This window comes from Pongo pygmaeus, chromosome 2, assembly GCF_028885625.2.
Source record: "Pongo pygmaeus isolate AG05252 chromosome 2, NHGRI_mPonPyg2-v2.0_pri, whole genome shotgun sequence".
In the NCBI taxonomy this organism is placed as follows: Eukaryota; Metazoa; Chordata; class Mammalia; order Primates; family Hominidae; genus Pongo; species Pongo pygmaeus.
The window spans coordinates 107,802,930-107,824,029 of NC_085930.1; the positions used below are offsets into that span (position 1 = coordinate 107,802,930).

At 39.9% G+C, this 21,100-nt stretch overlaps 1 protein-coding gene across 4 annotated transcripts in view; it reads left to right on the forward strand.

Moving 5' to 3' along the window:
- Positions 1–21,100, forward strand: part of LZTFL1 (leucine zipper transcription factor like 1) — a 93,709-nt gene that overhangs the window by 67,406 nt on the left and 5,203 nt on the right. For 2 of the 4 annotated variants that reach the window (XR_008501607.2, XR_008501606.2), the window contains exons 1-9: positions 5,989–6,153; positions 10,098–10,222; positions 12,362–12,556; positions 13,851–13,911; positions 15,026–15,097; positions 17,006–17,071; positions 17,154–17,231; positions 19,547–19,723; positions 20,706–20,809. Coding sequence is in view for 2 of the 4 variants with exons in the window: in XM_054482271.2 (XP_054338246.1) it covers positions 6,151–6,153; positions 10,098–10,222; positions 12,362–12,556; positions 13,851–13,911; positions 15,026–15,097; positions 17,006–17,071; positions 17,154–17,231; positions 19,547–19,723; positions 20,706–20,809 (881 nt within the window). In the remaining 2 variants the exon portion in view is untranslated. Of the gene's footprint in view, positions 1–3,652; positions 6,154–10,097; positions 10,223–12,361; positions 12,557–13,850; positions 13,912–15,025; positions 15,098–17,005; positions 17,072–17,153; positions 17,232–19,546; positions 19,724–20,705; positions 20,810–21,100 lie in introns of those variants that run through there. The other 2 variants (XM_054482271.2, XM_063661969.1) reach the window with 2 other exon arrangements.

Consider the following 21,100-nt stretch of genomic DNA (forward strand, 5'->3'; position numbering starts at 1 on the left):
GAGAAAAAGTGAAGTCATATATGAAAACTTAAAGAAAAAGGAAGATGAAGGATCTAAAGCCAGAGAATTTAGTGCCAGCAAAGGATGGGTCGATAATTTTAGAAAGAGGTTTGGCTTTAAAAATATCTTAGTTGGCAGCTTCTGCCAACTAAGAGGCAGTAGGTGAATTTCAAGACACCATTAAGAAAATTATTGAGGAGAAAGGATAGCTGCCTAAACAGGTTTTTAATGCAGATGAAAATGCCCCCATTCTGGGAAAAAAGATACCACAAAGGACATTTATTCATAAAGAAGAGAAATGAGCACCAAAATGTAATAGGAAAGGATTATCTAACTCCACTGTTTTGTGCAAATGCAGTGAGGTTTATGATCAGGTCTGCTCTTATCTATAAAGCTGCAATCTCTGAGCCTTGAAGGAAAAAGGTGAACACCAGCTGCCAATCTTTTGGTTGTACAAGAAGACCTGGACAACAAGCACCCTTATTCTGGATTAGTTCCATCAATGCTTTTGTCCATGAAGTCAGGAGGTACTTTTCCAGTAAGGGACTGACTTTTAAAGTTTTCTTTTTATATTGGACAATGCCCCTGGCTACCCAAAACCCCATGAGTTCCATGTCAAAGGTGTTGAAGTGGTCTGCTTGCCCCCAAACACAATGTCTCTAATTCAGCCTCTAGATCGGGGGTCATAAGGACCTTTAAGGCTCATTGCACATGGTTCTTTATGGAAAGGATTGTCAATGCTGTGGAGGAGAACCCCAGCGGAGAGAACATCATGAAGGTCTGGAAAGATTACACACCACTGAAGATGTCATCATTCCTACAGGAAAAGCCATGAAAGCCATCAACCCCGAAACAATAGCTGGAGAAAACTGTGTCTGGATGTTGTGCATGAGCCAAACAAGGAAACCATGAAAGAGATTGTAGATATGCAAAATAAGAACAGGGGCAAAGGGTTTCAAGGTGTGAATCTTGGAGAAAGATTCAAGAGCTAATAGACACCACACCAGAGGAATTAGCTGAACACAAGTCGATGGAGATGAGTGCTTCCGAACCAGTGCCAAATAATGAGAAAGATGTAGAAGTAGTGCCAGAAAACACATTGACATTAGACAATCTGGAAGAAGGGTTTCAATTATTCAAGACTGATTTTGACTTCTTTTATGACATGGACCCTTCTATTATACAGGCACTGAAACACGCAAATGGTGGAAGAAGGACTGGTACCACATAGAAACATTTTTAGATAAACAAAAAAGAAAAAGTCAGACAGAAATTATGTATTTCCATAAAGTTACACTGAGTGTGCCTTTCTCTCCTGACTCCCCTTCCACCTCCTCCAACTCTTTCTCCCCTGCCACCCCTGAGACAGCAAGACCAACCTCTCCTCTTCCTCCTCCTCCTCAACCTATTCAAAATGAAGACTTTTATATTATCCACTTCCACTTAATGAGTAGTAAATATATTTTCTCTTCCTTATGATTTTCTAGTATTTTCTTTTCTCTAGCTTACTTTATTGAAATAATATAGTATATAATACATATAATGCATAATGTATGCTCATGAACTATTTATGTTATTGGTAAGCCTTCCAGTCAACAGCAGTCTATTAGTAGTTCAGTTTTGGGGGAGTCAAAAGTTATAGGTGGATTTTTGACTGTGCATGGGGTCAGCACCATTATCCCTTGTGTTGTTCAAGGAACAACTGTAAATGCTTGGGCTCAAAATATTAAAAGAAACCACAAAATATAAATTAGTAATTGTTTTATGGAATGTCTTCAAAATGCAGCATTAAGTCAAACTAGAACTCAAACCGTAGTTATATAAAAACATAAGGGTTAAGTCATGAGAACTAAATAATTCATTCTCAAAAACTCCTAAAAGTTATATAAATCACCTCAAAGTTACATTTAACATTGGAAATAGGGATAGCTGAATATGTCTGCTGCCTTATGATATGCTTTCCAAGAGAGGGCATGTCCGGGGCCGAAAGCAACCCACAAACACAGTATCTGGAACCCAGTAGGAACTCACAAATGTTTGTTGAGATGTTCCTGTTTATCTCCAATCTAATTCTGCAAGCATAGCTCAGAGCTTCTTATAGCCCAGCCATACTATGTTATTATATAATAAATATTTCTTCCTTCAAGGAGCTTGCAACATAGTAGTTGGGAAGACAAACTCACATAAGCTGGCTAAAAATGACATTTCTGTTTGAGTTCACTTTATTTTTCATATATTATTTATCCATCCCATGGATAAATAAACTTCCAGTCATGAACACAGCTATTCATGACACAGGTATTCAGCTCTTCCAATAGGACTACACAGCCCCAGCTTTGCAGGCAAAACTTCCTGAGCAAATTTAATTTTTTGTTTTCATTTTCTACAATGAAATGCAATTGGTGAACACCCTTACATTGCCAGAAGTCCACGGAAACATTTAGTGAAGACCACAGATCTAGGAAGACCTACATTTCTGAATAAGACACTCTTAAAGGTGCTCCATCCTTGTATAAGCTGTCAGTATATCTCTTTTTGTAGTTTGCCACTTGTAATAATAATAAATCTAAATGTACATCTCTGGACACCTCTACTGCAGCACCTGATGAAAATTCTGGTTCCCTGTTCAGGACAACTCTCAATTTCACAATCATCACACTCACCCCCAACTTTTCTACACTCCTGTTAAAACCTAGCCCAAATTCCACTGCCTTCTGGAAGACTTTTCTGAATTTCTCCTCTCCAGCCTCAACAGAAGTGAACTATCTCGCACCCTCTCTGAACTACCCTACTACTTACTGTCTACTTTGAAATTATTTTGCAAGCTTGAATTCTCCCTTGATTATAAGGCCATTTTTGAAAGAGATCAGTCCCATCTTGTTCATTTTTCCCTTCCCCATTGTGTCTTGCGAGTATCCAGCTTTCCATTAACAGCTGCTGAATATACAGACTGAGCTTGTGGGTTTAACTGAAGTGTATATGCATAAGGGAGTATGGAAAGAGGAGTTGGTGCATATCATCATCTTTACAATCAATTTTTCTTGTACTCTACAAGAAGGTATTCCCCACAACCAATTCTTAACATTTTTTGAGGTAGACTTCTCATTTTGATGGTTTGGGTGTTTGTTCCCTTTGGGGTGTTGTTAATGCATTGACATTATCAGTGAAACTAATCTATCATTTGGGCTAAGTAATTGCCAACATCCACACATTCTTAGAGGGAGTTGTATTTTATGGTGAACCACTTCCTTGCTTGACCTGCTTTAATGCATGTGATAGTGACTTCACTAATCTAGTTTGTCAGCACTCTCCAATACTCTGCTGGTCACTAGGGTGTTTTGAAAGCAACTGAAAATAGCCTCTTGCCTACTGCAGGCCTACTTAAATGCCATATCTCCTGTAAAGAGCCCTTTAATCTGGGTCCTTCTCTTCTATAAGGTCTTGGCTACTTTCTCAGCAGCCAAGGTGGGGCAAGATGGGGAAGTTGAAGAGAACTTGTATGGTAGAACTTCATGCAAGAAGCCATGCTGCAAAGATCCTGTCTTCTTAAGAATAATGTCCTAAAATAATTTCCCCTATTTTCCACCTACTACCAGTTCAGTATTTATCAAACTTTTCTCTTTCCCATATAACCTTTCAGATTTTTACATTTTCTATGTATCACCTATTTTTTTTTTACTTAATTATTTTCTTCATTTCCTCTTTCTACTTAAGTAAAGCCTCACCTTAGTCCCCCTGCATCCCCCCAAAATTTATAGTGTGGGGGCAGCTGGGGCTTTCTGAGTCCCTCCACTTCTTCCCTCAGATTTCCCCCTCAGATTTTTTCCTGACTCACTATCATGGCCACAGAACCTTGCACACAACAGGGGTTCTGTAAATAGTGGCAGAATGAGTGAATCTGTTGGCATCCCTGAGGAGGCCATCATCAGCTTTCCATTCCACTTTTTGCCAAGTCTAGGCTGCAAAAACCCTGAAACTGGTGGTCTTAGTATTATGACTGGGAACTTATAAGTCTCATTTCATAATAAAATAAAAAGAATTTATCTTCATTTTATTTATGTTGAACTCTGCTAAAAGGTACAAAATGGACCTGTGTGCCTCTTGCCAAATTTACACACACACATACACTCACACATACACACATTTTAAAAAACTGTCACAGCAATTAAAAAAAAAATAAAAACAGAGCCTAAGAAGATCACTAGTAAAGTAGGATGGAGCTGTTCTCCCTCACGGCTCAAATTGTTTGCTTTGGTGACCAACCCGCACTGGTAAACAACCTGAAGTACAAGTTCAGCCTTTTCATGACCCAAATTCATCACTTTAAGACTAAAATTCATGTTCAGATTTGCTGACACTATTTAGACAGCTTATGTAACAACACTCAACTCTGTTGGGTAGATTGGCTAATGGTGATTAACCTCCTTGGTATGGAAGATTTTAGATTAAAGCAGAATTTTAAATTACAATAACTAGCTGATGGAGTTTTGCAGAACAACTTTAAAAATCCCCAAGCCACAAATGTAATATTTGCATTATACACACACTCCTTTCATTCCCTTGAATTGATAACACTTCGCAATCACAGGATTTGGCCTGTGAGAAAATAAACGAGCTTTTCAGCAGTACGAGCTGATGCACAACTTTGTTTACTGATCAGTCATAAAAGTTTTTATGAACTTCATCTCGCACCCACAACACCTTGTAAAGTGACCCTCTCACTATGTGAACACAACGAATGTCTACAGAGGAAAGAACCAAGTATTATGAGGATTAACTACTGGAACGGAATGTGTCTATTAATAGCTCATAGTAGGCACTAAATAATGGCAACCATTGTTATCAAATTCAACAACACTCACCAAACAGAAATGGGGAGGTGGGATGGTAAAGGGGAAGTTTAACTGAGCTTGGAAGGGGTTAATATGCAGGGTTGAGAGAATCTGCCCTTAAGAATCTTTCAAGAAGACAGGGATCCTGCCCAAATGCCATTGCAGTGCCAAGGGTAGGGAGCCTAGCCAAAGCTGAAGTTGGGCATACCCACGCCACTACCTTCAGGCCATCCTTCCATGCACTGGAGTGCTCCAGGCGACACACAGGAGAACCTTGTTTACTGTTCTTGAACCAAGGCTTGAGATCCTTCTGTGGGCAGATGCCTGCACATCACCTCTGTATCATCTGAGTGAAGGACTCTGAGGCCCTGGTATTTGCAATAATCGATCTCATCCTACACTTGTCCTTCCAAGCCAGTGTTTCTAAGAGTGGTCCTGATCTGTGATCACTCCTGGAACATCGGTTAAAAAGTGCAGATCCCAAGGACCCAAGCTAGACTTGTGAATCAGAATTTCTGGAGATGAGGCCCAGGAATTTGTTCAACAAGCTTCCATAGTAGTTCCAGGCATATGGAACTTTTTGAAATTCACTGCTCTCGGAGAAAATCCATGCTTTTTGCATTTTTTTTTTTTAATGGAAAAAGGTTGCTAGAGACTTTTAGCTGGAAATATAAGAGAAGATAATAACAGTAATAATAATGGGCGGAGTCATGGGGAGGGGTCGTTTGAAGCTCTGTTTGAGAACCTGCTGGCGTTGGTGTTGTTGGCCTGTCTCAGCCACCCTGATGCTCAGGCAGGAACTCCTGAAAAAAAAAAAAAACGTCTGGGCCGCGCCCTATGAGACCATTGAAAGGTCTGGGATGTCCATTGCATCCTTGGGGTCACCTACGCCACAGGAAGTTCTGGACAAGAACTTCCCAACAATCCATAAGCGGACGCCCCGAGGCGCGAAGCACGTTGGCGGCCACAGGAAACTCCGGGCAGCCCAGCCCTCCCGCTACCTTCTGCAACTGCAGTCAGCTCCTAAAAGTGAACGTGGCACAAAAAGATGGGACTTCCGGCCCTGGAAGCCAATGCGCATGTGGCAGTCAACCGGTTACGCAATACTTCCTGTCGCGTGATCCTGAGGACCAATGAAAATGCATAATTGCAGTCCACGTGCCTCGGTTTCCGTTAGCAACCAGAGGCTTCTAAACAACCTACCCTCCTTCCCCGTCTTCTGTGGTCCAACTACCCTCGGCGATCCCAGGCTTGGCGGGGCAGCGCCTGGCCTCTCCCGTTCCTTTAGGCTGCCGGCTGCCGCCTGTCGCCTGCCGCCATGGTGAGTAGCCGACCCTCAGGCGCCGCACCGCGCACAGGAGAGAGCGCGGCCGGGGCTGGAGACACTGAGCGGGTGGGCCCGGAACGATTACGTAGCCTCGTTGGGTCTGGCCGCACCTCAGCCTCCCTGAGAAGGGGAGGCTGCGCCGGGCGCGAGAGGTTCGGTTAACCGCAGCCCAAGCCCTTCTGGGGTAATCCTTGGTGAAGCCTTTTCCCAGCAGCCCAGCTCCGCCGCATCGCTTGGTTTCTCTCGCCTGCCTGGTTGGGGCTGGAGCCAAGGCACAACTCTTAGGTGGCAGGTGAGGAGAGCTAGAGGAAACTGCTGCCGGCCTAAGGTGCACGGCAGGGTTCTTACTCTATTTCAAGAAGCTCCAAGTTTACGCACCCACACACGTTAACACATACGCAGGGTTCTCACTCAGTTTCAGGAAGCTCCAGGTTTACACACACACACACACGCGCGCGCGCGCGCGCGCGTTAACCAGAGGAGCAGGGAGAACGAATCCAGCTTTCTGTGTGATTGAAATCCAACTTTCTGATGTGGATGTGACTTTAAGAATCCCAGCACCCCATATTACAGCTGAGGAATTTGGGTGACATTTCCTTTGTTTTGGCTTGCTCAAAAAAGACCATTAATCCCTCCAGCGAATATAGCATGCCATCTTAAATACCAGTCATACTTAGAAGAGTGCACAGCACTGAAGTGTTCAGGAAAACGGATGAAACAAGGGTTGAGAGCACCACCTGAAGTAGCTACTGAAATACCTCAGCAACCAGAATTTCTATTTAGTCCACACTGTTTCAAGCGCTGTCTGGGAGCTGAGAAGACACCTGTGAGCTAAACAGATTGCTCCCTCCCCTTCTTGAGTTTAGAGCCTCTCCACTCATTCTCTTGATTTCCCTAAAATATCAGGAGAACACGTTGAAAACAAATCACAAAAAAAATTGGTATCTCTTCCTGTTCTATCTTCTGTCATCCCTTTCCATCAATTAACAACTGAGGCTTTGGAATCAGGCTCAGGTTCTTCATTAGTAAATTGCAGATAATGACTACACAAGACTGTTAATATGATAAGTAAGATAATGCGTATAAAAAGTGCAGTGCCTGTGAAAATATTAAGCATTCAGTATCTGATAGGTATTATTAAACTGTGCTCATTTTTATCATTACAGTTTCCTCCTTGTACTTTTCTTAAATTGTATATGGATTTGTGGGCATGGTTAAGAACAGGGAACCATTTCTGGTACCTTACCCATTTCTTTTCTATCCCCTTCCCCCTAAACACACATACACAATTTGTGGTACAATTTCAAGACACTAGCTTGGCAATGCTCTGGCAGGATTTCTTGCTATATGTTTTCAGCTCTTTTTATTATTATTTTAACAGAATATTTCTACAACAAAATTCAAACAAATTCTGACTTCCCCACCTGGATACCTCCCATTGTTTCTAACCATTTTAGGACTGATCATCATATCTACCTCTCATTTAGCAGATAGTAAAACTAATGTCATTGGGGTTAAGTGACTTGGTAACAGACTGTTACCAAGGTAGATAGTTGCATAGCTAGACCGAAACCTGGTTTCTAATCCAGTGCTTTGTCTATTATACCACACGTCTACCTATTCCATTTCCTCTCTAATGATTTGACATAGATACATATAGAATATGTGTGGAAGTAAAGGTTTGTGAATAGCCGTTTCCTAGGCTGATGCTGTTTTTCCTTTTGAATTCAGCTGTCTACTTTTACCCCCTTTCTTCATTCCAATCCATTTTAAAGGAACTTTTCTGTCATTTACCCTTCTCAGTTTGAGTAATTTTTCCTTCTTGGTCCTAGGACAGTCTTAACTTTCCTTGAAAAGAGGGAAAGGAATGAACAGATAGGAATTGGCCACCTGCTGGCACAAGGCACTATGCTAGGTGTTGTGCATTATAAGAAATGATTCATGCCCTCATAGAGTTTACAATCTACTTGGAGGAGCAAGACCCGAAAAAAAAGATAATCAATAATACAAGGTAGTAATCAGCCTGTGACGGTACCAAAGAAGTAGCAGAGGTTTTGGAGGAAGGCATACCTATAGAGTTACTGAGGGCATATTGGGAGATGGCACAGAGTAGGTGAAACAGGTTAGGCCATGAAGGGTGGATAGGAATTCAGTGATGTGGTGGAGCATGTGTGTACTGGCTGGTGAGATCCAATTGTATGCATTTCTTCTCACCTCTTCATTCAGTGACATTATATTGGTGGCTTGAAATCAGCCATGATGGAAGTATTTATGCCATGGAAATCAGCAATGCTACAAATCAGGCCCCCCTACCTAGAAAACCTGCTGTTAAATATTTACCATCACACCACTGGGTAGGATTCAGATTCTCGAATAGGAATGGAGAGATACTTTAGGATCAGAGTAACATGAGTGAAAGTCAAGGCAGGAAATTTTAAGTCATGTTTCAGGACTGATGAGCAGACTAGTGTGGCTAAAGTAGAGTGTTCATTTAGTAGAATCCTGGGAAACAGGGTAAGAGAAAGAGTTTGGGAGGTTTTGAGGAGTAAAGAGTGTAAATGTAATACTATAGACAGTGAATAATGATTAAGAATCTGGGCCGGGCGTGGTGGCTCACCTCTGTAATCCCAGCACTTTGGGAGGCCAAGGCAGGTGGATCACGAGGTCAGGAGATCGAGACCATCCTGGCTGACACGGTGGAACCCCGTCTCTACTAAAAATACAAGTAATGAGCCAGGCGTGGTGGTGGGCGCCTGTGGTCCCAGCTACTCGGGAGGCTGAGGCAGGAGAATGGTGTGAACCCGGGAGGCGGAGCTTGCAGTGAGCTGAGATCGCACCACTGCACTCCAGCCTGGGTGACAGAGCGAGACTCTGTCTCTAAAAAAAAAAAAAAAGAATCTATATTTATGCTTTGTTTTTAGCAAATTGTGACATCGTTTTGTGATATTTCTAAATTGTGGGATATTCTTGCCCATACTGATGTGTGACTATCAGAGATAATATTGTCTCTAATGTAGGTAGTCAATTATTTTTAGTGTGTAATAGAAATCTGTCTTGTTAGTCACAACTCAGGTGCATATGTGACTGTAACCTGTTATACTTGAGTACCTTACAGATTTCCCTTTCGTTTCCCTTCAACTCTTGCTATCTCCATTCTGTCCTCCAGACCTTAAAGACTTATGCCTCCTAAACTGCTTTGTAAAGCTCATCAGCAGCTTAATTACAAATCCAACTAACATGGCTGATGCCTTGCTCTTAGCTGACTGCTGACCTGCTTTCTTATTTGGGTGGTAGCCCTACCTCCATGGGCTTGCCTCTTAAATATTTGTCAAGCTGTCACCTGGTTTAAAGTACAGACCAATTAGTCGTTCTTTCCAAATCAAATATACTTGTTAAAGCTGTATTTAATGGGGTAAGGGTTAAGCTGCTATAACAGAGTTGCTGTTTTTTGCTATAAGGTTAAGTGGTTTGAAGAATACAGAAGTTTATTTCTCTCTCACTTAACAGCCATCTCACTGCTCATCTCAGTTCAGTGAGAGGGTCAGTGCCTCTCCATGAGGTAGAGACGTGGGTCCCTTTCATCTTGCGGCTCCCCCAGCCTCTAGGGCATTGATGTTGTCTGCATGATTCAGTCAAGTCACCACCTCTTCCAGGTTTCAGAGAAACAGGGAGGGGCAGAGGTACACCCCATATCTTAAGACCAGGTCTTTGGAAGTAGACCACAACATTCATTGCTAAGAAGTAGTCAGCAGTGACTTGATTGCAAGGAGGGCAAGGAAGTGTCATCTAGGTGGGCAGCCATGCAGCCAGGAAGAAGGGAAGAGTAGAATTTGATGGGATCTAGCAGTCTCGACCACAGGATATCTTATGCATTTTCATTGTTGGCTCTTTGATCAGATCTTCAAGACTAACAATTAAATTACCTCTTTCTTTTTCAGGCAGAGTTGGGCCTAAATGAGCACCATCAAAATGAAGTTATTAATTATATGCGTTTTGCTCGTTCAAAGAGAGGCTTGAGACTCAAAACTGTAGATTCCTGCTTCCAAGACCTCAAGGAGAGCAGGTATCAGAGGAGGACTCTAAGCAAACCAAATAGGAACATGGATTCTTTCTGGTAGCCAGTATGGGGGTGCCATAGCAGAGACCAGACAATTTCTGGGATTCATCATGATCAATTATTTGCTAAGAGCAGCTACACTAAGCCTCATGGATATAGGAAACAAAAGAAGTTGTATTGTGGTAAAAACAATGAATCTGTTGTCAGAAATGCATGTGATAATTGTAGGATAATTGTAGGATGGCAGAGTTTCAGAAGGAAGTTGCCAAGGGTTTGTGGATTAATGACTGGCTTGTTGTATTAAAGATTCCAGAACTTTAATTACTTGAGTTATTAATTAAATGGTTAGAGCTGTAAGACATGGAAATTAGTGAGAAAACACTTCTGTGTTTCATACTGAATAATTAGTAGAGAGGAAAACAGCAGGAAATCATAATGCTGACTAGTATCAAAATTGTTAGTTGATTTCTAGCATGAGAGGATAATGGTTGGATCATAACTGATTTGTAGCAAGAGATGAATGTCAAGTCAGATATAAGTGAAAAAGACCTCCAAGTGAGCTCCAGCTGCCATAAAACCATGAATGTCTCAGTATTAGAGGCCATCAGCCTTAGACCATTCAGTCCATTAAACTCATCTGGTAATGTGGTTTCCTAACCCCCAGCAGATGAAAGCAACAATTTAATTGGCAAGAACATATGTTCTATTAAAGAATATAGAAAGATTATTAATATTTTAATAGGGATTTATATAAAAAAAGTTTTGGTTTTTTGAGAATGACTAAATTCTGCTGGCTAGATGAAGCATTAAAGAATTATAAAACAAATACTATTAACTTGAGTTTAACTATGATAATGCTTTAGTGTAACTGGGTCTTGCTTGATGATGTCTTTTTGGAAGTAGGGAAGAAAATAAAGCTGAGGTTGCAGTAGTTGCTCTTCATCTGCTGAGAATCTGAGGGAGAAGGGACTTTAGAGGGTAGAGGTAGGGAGAGGAGAGGACTGTGTTACTGTGATACTGTCATTGAAACTAGAAGGCACACACAAGCTTTTTCAAGGATTCAGCTGTTGCGCATGAATCCTTTGCCCAGCATCATTGCTGAAGATGATTGTGGGGTTTAGTCACCACCAATGTGACCGTAGGCAAGTCATCTCCACTCTTCAAACCTGTGTTCCTATCTGTAAAGTTAGGGGATTGTAGAAGATGGCACCAAAGTTCTCTTCCAACCCAAGCATTCTCTATGTAAGAATAGTTTTGTGGTTTTTGTTTGTTTTTTTGAGACGGAGTCTCGCTTTGTCACCCAGGCTGGAGTGCGGTGGCATGATGTCGGCTCACTGCAACCTCCACCTTCTGGTTTCAAGCGATCCTCCTGCCTCAGCCTCCTAAGTAGCTAAGATTAAGGCACATGCCACCACACCCAGGTAATTTTTTGTATTTTTAGTAGAGAAGAGTTTTTGCTGTGTTGGCCACATTGGTCTCGAACTCCTGACCTCAAGTGGTCCACCTGCCTCTGCCTCCCAAAGTGCTGGGATTACAGGCATGAGCTACCATGCCTGGCCCTGAGAGTAGATTTCTAATGCTATTATTGATGATGATATTCATTTTTGTGGAGTGTTCAGTGGAACTTTAAGATAAGCTAGTTTTTATTATTATTATTCTTTTGGGTCTCAAGAATGCAAAGAGAAGCAATATATAATTACCATTTATTTCCCATAGACGTTTACTAACCTGTGAATAGTTCATACAGTTATTAAAATGTTAGAGAAATATTAGAAAGAAATGAGACTATGCCTTCCAGGTGACTTTTGAAATTATTAAATGTAATAAGACTGATTTCAGTGGAGTTTGAAATAAGACATTTAATACTAAAAAGTTAAAAAAGTAGATGATGGTTTTGGGAATGTGTTTGAGCATTTACTTGTATTAAAGGATGTGCACAATTTAATCATTTGAATAGATGTCAAAAATTAATTGAGTTTAAATTATTTTCAATGTTTATTAATAAAGAAGATAGTTCCCAGAGAGATTTTCACTGTAATCTTTGAATTTCTTAGATTACATGAATGTGGGTTTCTTAATTTTGTTGTGTTTTGTAGATTTTTCTTGTTGTTTATCTATAAGTTTTGGATCATGGTTGTTTTTCAGGCTGGTGGAGGAGACCTTCACCATAGATGAAGTCTCTGAAGTCCTCAATGGATTACAAGCTGTGGTTCATAGCGAGGTGGAATCTGAGCTCATCAACACTGCCTATACCAATGTGTTACTTCTGCGACAGCTGTTTGCACAAGCTGAGAAGTGGTATCTTAAGCTACAGACAGACATCTCTGAACTTGAAAACCGGTAACAAAATTTGAACTTGCAACTGTGACAATAATGGCCCCAGCATAATCTTAAAAGTTAGTGAACATCTTTGGCTGCATGTTTTCTTGGGGCTAGTGTGTGAGGAAATTTGGATAGAGTAACAGCAAAGCATTGAGTCACTGAGTGATCTCTTGGGTACCACTAAGCACCCTTTTAAAAGTTCTCTGTTTCTACTGTTCCTAGGTATTACAAAGGCCATCGAGATTTATGAAATTGCTTTTCAGGCTATCATTAATTATTTCTTACAGCATTTTTGTTAGCTTGGTCAGTATTACCATCAGTCTTTATAGATTGGTCAACTAAGAAATAAAGATTATGAGACAGTTGAAAAGTCAATTCAAATATAATAAATACCATCAATTCAATCCAGTAGCATTGGAAGTTTTCTAAATAATTGAATTTAAAAGTATACATTTATTAACTTTGAAATAGGAAATATAAAATACAAAAAAGCTTGTAATATGGACATCCAAGAGCTCAAATTCAAAAAATATGGTAAAATTGGTGAAGTTGAAACTCATTTTAAGAAAAAGCATGCCAGAAATCAGGAAGGACTGACCGCCAAGCCCCGTGAACTACTCTAAGCACAGTCACAGCACATCAGTTCACATGCAGAGTGTTGAACAACGCTGAGGACAACCTATGAGCTGGGGAGGAGAATCATTGAACTTCTGCCACTGTCAGTAGGTGACTGGTGAGAAAACTGAGAAGGTGGCACTTTAAGAAGCTTAGAAGCTGACTGCTGTTAACACTCTAAGCTTGTGTATAGTCACTTCTCATTGGCCTTTGCAAATCTTCAGATGGCACACCCCCACTATCTGTCTTTCCTAGGAATTTGTGGTACTCTTTTTCAGTAGATACTATGGACTATTTTCATTTTTCTGAGGCTACTTTATTAAGAATCTTTTTTGAACACCTACTAGCTAACAATACATATTATGTAGTAAAACAGTCTCCTCATAGCACCTCAAGAATACAAAGTTGACTATAAATTTTCCTCATATTTGTATTAACATTGTAGTTTATTTCTAGCAGTAGATATTGCATACCTAGTAGATGCAAAATGCCAGGTACTGTGGATGATTACATTTGAGTCTGTGTGGTTTAGGTTCTCAGCCATTTGCAACTAACATTTTTGATATGGTGAAGTTTGGTCCACCTTACTCTGTTCTCTCTGGCATGTAATGGGTTGGTACCAGTGATTTTACTCTTCTTGTGTGTGATATAAATCTATTTTAAATGAATAATTTTTATCTTTGCTTTCTTCTTCAAGAGAATTATTAGAACAAGTTGCAGAATTTGAAAAAGCAGAGATTACATCTTCAAACAAAAAGGTAACTTTTTGGTCATTCTAAATCCATATCTTAATAGCCGGTATTTCAAATCCTCAAGTTGCTTAAAGAATTCAGAGATCAAAACTGAGAACTCTTAAGGAAAAGCATTCAATTCAAGAGTAAAATTCAGAAATTGTCTATCATATTTTCAGGCAAAAGAAAAAATGTTTTGGAAGTAACTATGAAAAACTGCTTTTGTCTGTGATGTCTTACACATACACATGATCCCTAAGTTCAGTCTCAATCCCACTCATAAATACTCTACTCAGAAGATTCAGAGCACAGGCTCTAGGGTCAGCCACACCTGGGTATACATCCTGGCTCTGTCACTTCCTGGCTGTGTTACCTTGAGCAGGTTATCTGAGGTAGCTGAGCTTCATTTTACTCATCTGACAAATGGAGACAATACTAGTAGTTATCTACTCTTTCTAAATCATTCTCATTAATTGGAGTGACCACTTACCATTCCACCTCACGGGCACACCGTAAATACTCCATTGTTGGATAAATACTGCTGAGATGAATCTATGTACATACACATGCAAAACACTTTCCAGTTATTCCTTTGGGTCATATTTCTGGCTAAGAAATTTCTGGATCAGAGGGCATGAATTATTTTATTTTTAATATATATTACTAAACTACTGTATTATTTGTGCCAAGTTATTGTTTATCTGTATTATACTTGCCTAGATCTTCATCGACATTATTGTTTTTCACAGAGTCTAAGGTTCATGTAGAAATCACTGTTTCAGCTCCCACAGGCTAAAATTCTAGTTGCTAGATGCTAGGCTCTATATCAGATCTGGCTTTGAGCTCCTTCCGTCCCTCCTTTCTTCCCTCATTTTCCTTCTATCTATATTTTTTAAAAAGATACAGGGAAGATAGGTTTTATTTTTGTCTCTAACATATATTGGGCACTGTAGGACAGGCATATCCTAGGCACTGGGAGTAACAAAGGATGAAACCAACAGAAATCTCCACACCTATGGAACTGACATCCCAGTGGATATGTTTGTATATAGTATCTTCCACTTGCAAAGTGCAAGTGTTCAATGATTATACATGCTTTATTCTGTGGTGATTTCAGTTTGGTTTCTTTATTTTGTTTCAGCCCATCTTAGATGTCACAAAGCCAAAACTTGCTCCACTTAATGAAGGTGGAACAGCAGAACTCCTAAACAAGGTAATATTATTATTTTGAGAAATGGAAAGTCTCTAATTCTGTCCTGTCATTGCCTAGGGTAGAGAAACAGAAGTGGAAGGTTTGATTCAGGTTCTCTGAGGATAATTAGTCTATTACAGTAGTTTTACTTGATGGTACCCCATGGGCCAGAAGAGGGCATACTTAACCTTCTAGAGAGCCTGAAGTAGCTCCTGATCACAACTTTTCAAGGTAAAGTGAAGAGCATGAAATTTTGGACAGCGTTTATTGATGGACATTTAAAGTTTGTGATCTACGGTAACAAGGAGAAGGGTTTTTAAGTTTATAAAAATTATTTATCAATTAGCCAGGTGTGGTGGTACGTGCCTATAGTCACAGCTACTCGGGAGGCTGAGGCAGGAGAATTGCTTGAACCCGGGAGGTAGAGGTTGCAGTGAGCTGAGATCACGCCACTGCACTCCAGCCTGGGTGACAGAGCGAGACTCTATCTCAAAAAAAAAAAAAAAAAAATTATTTATCAGCACAGGTTGAGTATCCCTTATCCTTGGGACCAGAAGTGTTTTAGATTTCAGATTTTTGAATATTTGCATTATACAGACCCCAGTTGAGCATCCCAAATCCAAAAATCTGAAATCTGAAATACTCCAATGAGCATTTTCTTTGAGCATCATGTCAGCAGTCAGAAAGTTTCTGATTTTGAAGCATTTCAGATTTCAGCTATTTTTCATGACCCTTGTATTTTCAACATTATGCTAGATGTTGTTAGAAATAAAAAGCAGCGTAATACCTGTTCCCTTGCCGTCAAAAATGTAATAGTTTGGATTTTTTGTTGTTGTTTGTTGGTTTGTTTTTTTGAGACAGAGTCTCGCTCTGTCGCCCAGGCTGGAGTGTGGTGGTGTGATCTAGGCTCACTGCAAGTTCCACCTCCAGGGTTCACGCCATTCTTCTGCCTCAGCCTCCAAGTAGCGCCCGCCACCACGCCCGGCTAATTTTTTGTATTTTTAGTAGAGATGGGGTTTCACTGTGTTAGCCAAGATGGTCTCGATCTCCTGATCTTGTGATCCACCTGCCTCGGCCTCCCAAAGTGCTGGGATTACAGGTGTGAGCCACCGTGCCCAGCCAAAAATGTAATAGTTTTATTGGGAAAGTAGAACTGATGTTCTAGAAATAGAGACCAGAGAATACTGTCCTGTGTGCTACAGGTGTCATACTGGGTAGCAGAGAAGACTTAGTTGTGTGTGGATAAGAGTAGGTGAGAACAGGCTCTTGGGTAAGGGGGTACCTAAGCTGGGCCTTGAAGGATGAAGACCAATTAAATTGTAGAGGAAAGAGAAGTGAGTGTGTTGGGCAGGAGAACAGAACAGGCAGTGGTCAGACAAGAGGCGGCATGACTTGAAACAGAGTGCAGTGCTCTCTGACTGGGCTGATGTGTTTGTTGGAGTCTAGTGAAAAATAACACAGGTGATTCGAATGTTAGAGCTGTATAAGAGCAAAAGTGTTTGGCCTCACCTCAGTCAGAAGCATCTGTGGGCTTGAGCATGGTACTGAAGTGAAGGAGTTCTCAGGATAAGGGGCAACAGTGTGCAGTGTAGGCTGAGAATAGACCCAGGATTTGCAGGACCAGCTAGGAGAGAGATGGCAGGGAAGGGGGTCTTTGGAAAAAAACTTGAAAACAGAGGACTGAAAGAGGAAAGATGTGTCTGAGAAACTGAAAGAAAAGAAACTAGATGTCTTAGAGCCAAAGCTGACTCACAGATACTGAGGCCGATAGGCTGGATGAAATTGGGATATTACCAAAATATCAGTAGTGCATTTTTGAGCTATTATGTAATTTAAATTTAAAAATTAGATTTTTAAATGAAACAAGTAATAATTTCAAATATTAAAATATTTTGGTTAATATAATAAAACTTGAATTTACTCACAAAGGAAATTTTAAGACTTCAAGAAGAGAATGAGAAATTGAAGTCAAGGTTGAAGACCGTTGAAATACAGGTAACTGAGAAATGTTTTGACACAATTATTGAACTGCCTACAGATTAAATACTGAAAGTGTTTTGTTTAAACTTCACTATAGGCTACAAATGCACTGGATGAAAAGTCAAACCTAGAAAAAGCACTGCAAGATTTACAGCTTGATCAAGGAAATCAAAAGGTGAAACAAGTTTTAGCTACCTTTTTCACATTTTCTAAGTAGAATGAAGTTATAAACTTAAAATTAAGTCTTAGTTACTGCTCACTGTACCCTACCCCTGCTACTCCCTGAGACGAATGCCTCTATTGTCATGTGTTGGGACATCCTTGCCCCCAAAAGGCCTGGTGAGAACCAGTGGCCTTCCCTCTGTCCATCCTCCAGGGCAGAGGGGACAGTACATAGCTCACACACCTGCAGTTTCCCTGGCATGCAAGATATTCTCACATTTATTTTTTAAGTTTTTCTACAATTTTCCTGGTATGCAAGATATTCTCACTTTTTTTTTTTTTTTAAGTTTCCCCTCTCACTTTGACATCCAGTTACAGTGGAGGGGAAAGAAAATGAAGAAAAGAAAAGTTTTTAATTGGTTTATATTTGGGTTTTATTATACTGAACATTACTTAAGTTTGCCTCTGATGAGTGTGACAAAATGATTATGAATCTGCAGATGGATCTGTACCCACCCGCACCGGAGAATACAATGAAATCCAGTGTTGTAGTTCTTCATGCTTGTCTGAATGTAATGACTGAATGTCACTCTGCCTGCGGGAAGTCATTGTATGTACAGTCTGTCTCCTGTGGACTTTCTGTTGAGTGTGCATGCTGCAGTATGATTTCCTGTGAGCAGGACCATTTGGGTAGATATTCAGTACAGCATTGGCTTTTCTAGTGGTCGTACTCTTATTGCAAATCTCTGGTAAACAATCCCAAAATCTGATTCACTGGGCTTTTGCTAATCTTTTCTCTATGAAAAATTTCAAACATACACAAAAGTAGAGAGAATAGTATAATGAACCCCCATGCACTCTTCACTCTATTTAGCAGTTACCAATGCATGGCCAGTCTGGTTTCATTTGTACCTCTACTTTCTTCTTCCCACCCGCCATGTTTTTTTGAAGCAAATCTCAGGCATTGAACCATTTTATCTGTAGATATTTTTAAAATAGGAGGATACTTCTTATATAGCTAATGATTTTCAACCATTATATGCCAATGACAATAGATTTATAAAAACACGAATGTTCCAGAACAGCTTTATAATTTCTCCTAAGTCAAACAATTGCAAACACATTTGGATGATGAATTTGTTTAAAAGCTTTTTGGGTCTTTGCTCCAATTTTACTTTAAGATTTTGGACACAAGAACAACCAGTGAATAGGTGCTTTTATTAGTTGCAATGAAATAAAATCTTTTTTTCAAAGACCAGATTTCAAAAATGAGGAAAGATTTTTTTTTCTTCTGTTGAAAGTTTGTTTTTTTTTTTTTTTTTTTTTTTTTTTTTTGAGACAGGGCCTTATTCTGTTGCCCAGGCTGGAGTGTGGTGGTGCAACCACGACTCACTACAACCTTGACCTCACCAGCTCAAGCGATCCTCCTACCTCAGCCTGCCAAGTGGTTGGGACCACAGGCATGTGCCACCATGCCTGGCTAATTTTTTATATTTTTTGTAGAGATGGGGTCTTGCTTTGTTGCCCAGGCTGGTCTCAATTTCCTGGGCTTAAGCAGTCCTCCTCCCTTGGCCTCCTAAATATTGGAATTACAGACGTGAGCCACTGCTCCCGGCCGAAAGTACTAAGTATTTCTTCATCTACATACTAACCAATTGTAGACCATTTTACTGTCTTATCAATACAAATGTTTTTTCTGTCATTAATCTTATCTAGTCAAAAACAAGATCCAGGAAGAGAGAAGATCCAGTGCCTGTTTTATGCTATAGTTGTCAAAGTATGCAAAAATGTACATATCTCATGAATATAAAAAACTTAAAATCTTAAAAATTTAGAAAACCATGTAATCAGTAATTGTGCTCTTGTATTATTTCCTTGTAAATAATGACTAAAACATATGTCTATTAAGTTTTTGGTATAAATTATATTACTTTTATCATTTTTTCTATCATTTTGAAGAATTCAAACTTCTTTGAGGATTTTTTTAAATTTGGCTTTTCAAAATGAAACCTGTTTGCCATCTCAACCCTGGTACACACATCTTGAACAGAAATACCAGCAGTTCACAAATCATATTTTATGTATTTGGAATTCAGTGGCTAGTGAGTGTCGGCTGTGTGCAAGACACCACGTACCCAGGGCTGACAATGGACTGGCCTGCTGGTGACTCTGAAGGGGCTGGCACTTACCTAGGCTGGCAAGGGAGGCTGGCATGCACACACCACATACATCATTTTTTTCATCTCCTGTGATGTTGAATCACCATTCTAAAACAGATATTTTTAGAATATCAACATGAAATTACATGCATGCATTTATTTTTCATAGGATTTTATAAAGGCCCAAGACTTGAGTAACTTGGAAAACACTGTCGCTGCTTTAAAGAGTGAGTTTCAGAAGACACTTAATGACAAGACAGAAAACCAGAAGTCACTGGAGGAGAATCTGGCAACAGCCAAGCACGATCTACTCAGGGTTCAGGAGCAGCTGCACATGGCTGAAAAGGTCAGAAGACCATGTTTAAGGGATTTGTCTGTTAATATATGATTAATGCACACAGTATAGAGGAATACATGTGGCTAAGATAAACGTTGGACAGCTGCAAATTCAGATTATTTTTTCTCAAGGTATTAGCCAATATGTTCTAAAGATTAATCATTTCCAGGCACTGATATTCTTCCATCTTTGGTACTAAAATATCTGTGATAATAAGACATCTCCTCTCCCTCTATGGTGTAGTGAAATGCTCCTCTGTAGGTGGCTTGAATCCTGCCCTACATCCCACCATGTTGCTCTTCTGCTCCTTCTTCCCACAGCCTGCAGAGGGATGAGGGACTGGTTTTTTTAAGGACTTCTATACTTTCGTCATAATTTATATAAAATATGTAGAGAGCTAGATTCTTCACTTTGGGGATTAGACTCTTAAGAATATGGGAGTTGAGGCCGGGTGCAGTGGCTTGTGCCTGTAATCCCAGCACTTTGGGAGGCCAAGATGGGAGGATTGCTTGAGCCCAGGAATTCAAGACCAGCCTGGCCAACATAGCAAGACCCCCATCTCTATAAAAAAATTAAAATTTTTTTCATGGAAAAAAATGGGAAAAAAGAATATGGGAGCTAAAATTTAACTAAATTAAAAATGCTTTTGCTTAAAATACACTACTTTGGGACTTGGGAAAAAAGTGTGCTTATTTTACTGGAAAATTAGTTTAATATTTCAAATAGATTTATCATATCCAGGGCTTGAGTTATTTACCAACACTGTACTTGGGAAAACGTTACTATTTTATGGCTTCTCATTTGAAAGAAAATATTTTTAAAGTTTGGATAGTCTTAGTTTTATATAAATGTGTCCTTTAAGGAAATTAGAAAATCATTAGCAAAATATTAGTAAAATTCGAGCAAAAAAAACTACATATTTTTATCACATTTGTTATCTCTTTCCTTAACTATTTTTTTAGTAATGGGCTGACATTTTTTTACTAAGCAGGAATTAGAAAAGAAATTTCAGCAAACAGCAGCTTATCGAAACATGAAAGAGATTCTTACCAAGAAGAATGACCAAATCAAAGATCTGAGGAAAAGACTGGCACAGTAAGCCACACTGATCCCGCCTTTGGATTTCTCTCTCTGGATTGATGTTTGTTCTCTGTTAAATCTAAGCTTGTTCCAGAGAGGTCAAGCCGGTGGTAGTTGCTGGATCATTTAGTCCAGAAGCCTTCATTTGAGGAAAGTGGAGGAGCTCTGGCCTGACCTTATCTATAATGCCCACCAGGGCTTCTTTTTAGGTTCATCTAGGCCTTTAGACTCACACAGGCCTACAGTAAGCTGCTCTTGGCAATGGATTCACTTAGCAGGATGTCAGACAGGAAACACAGCAAGCTC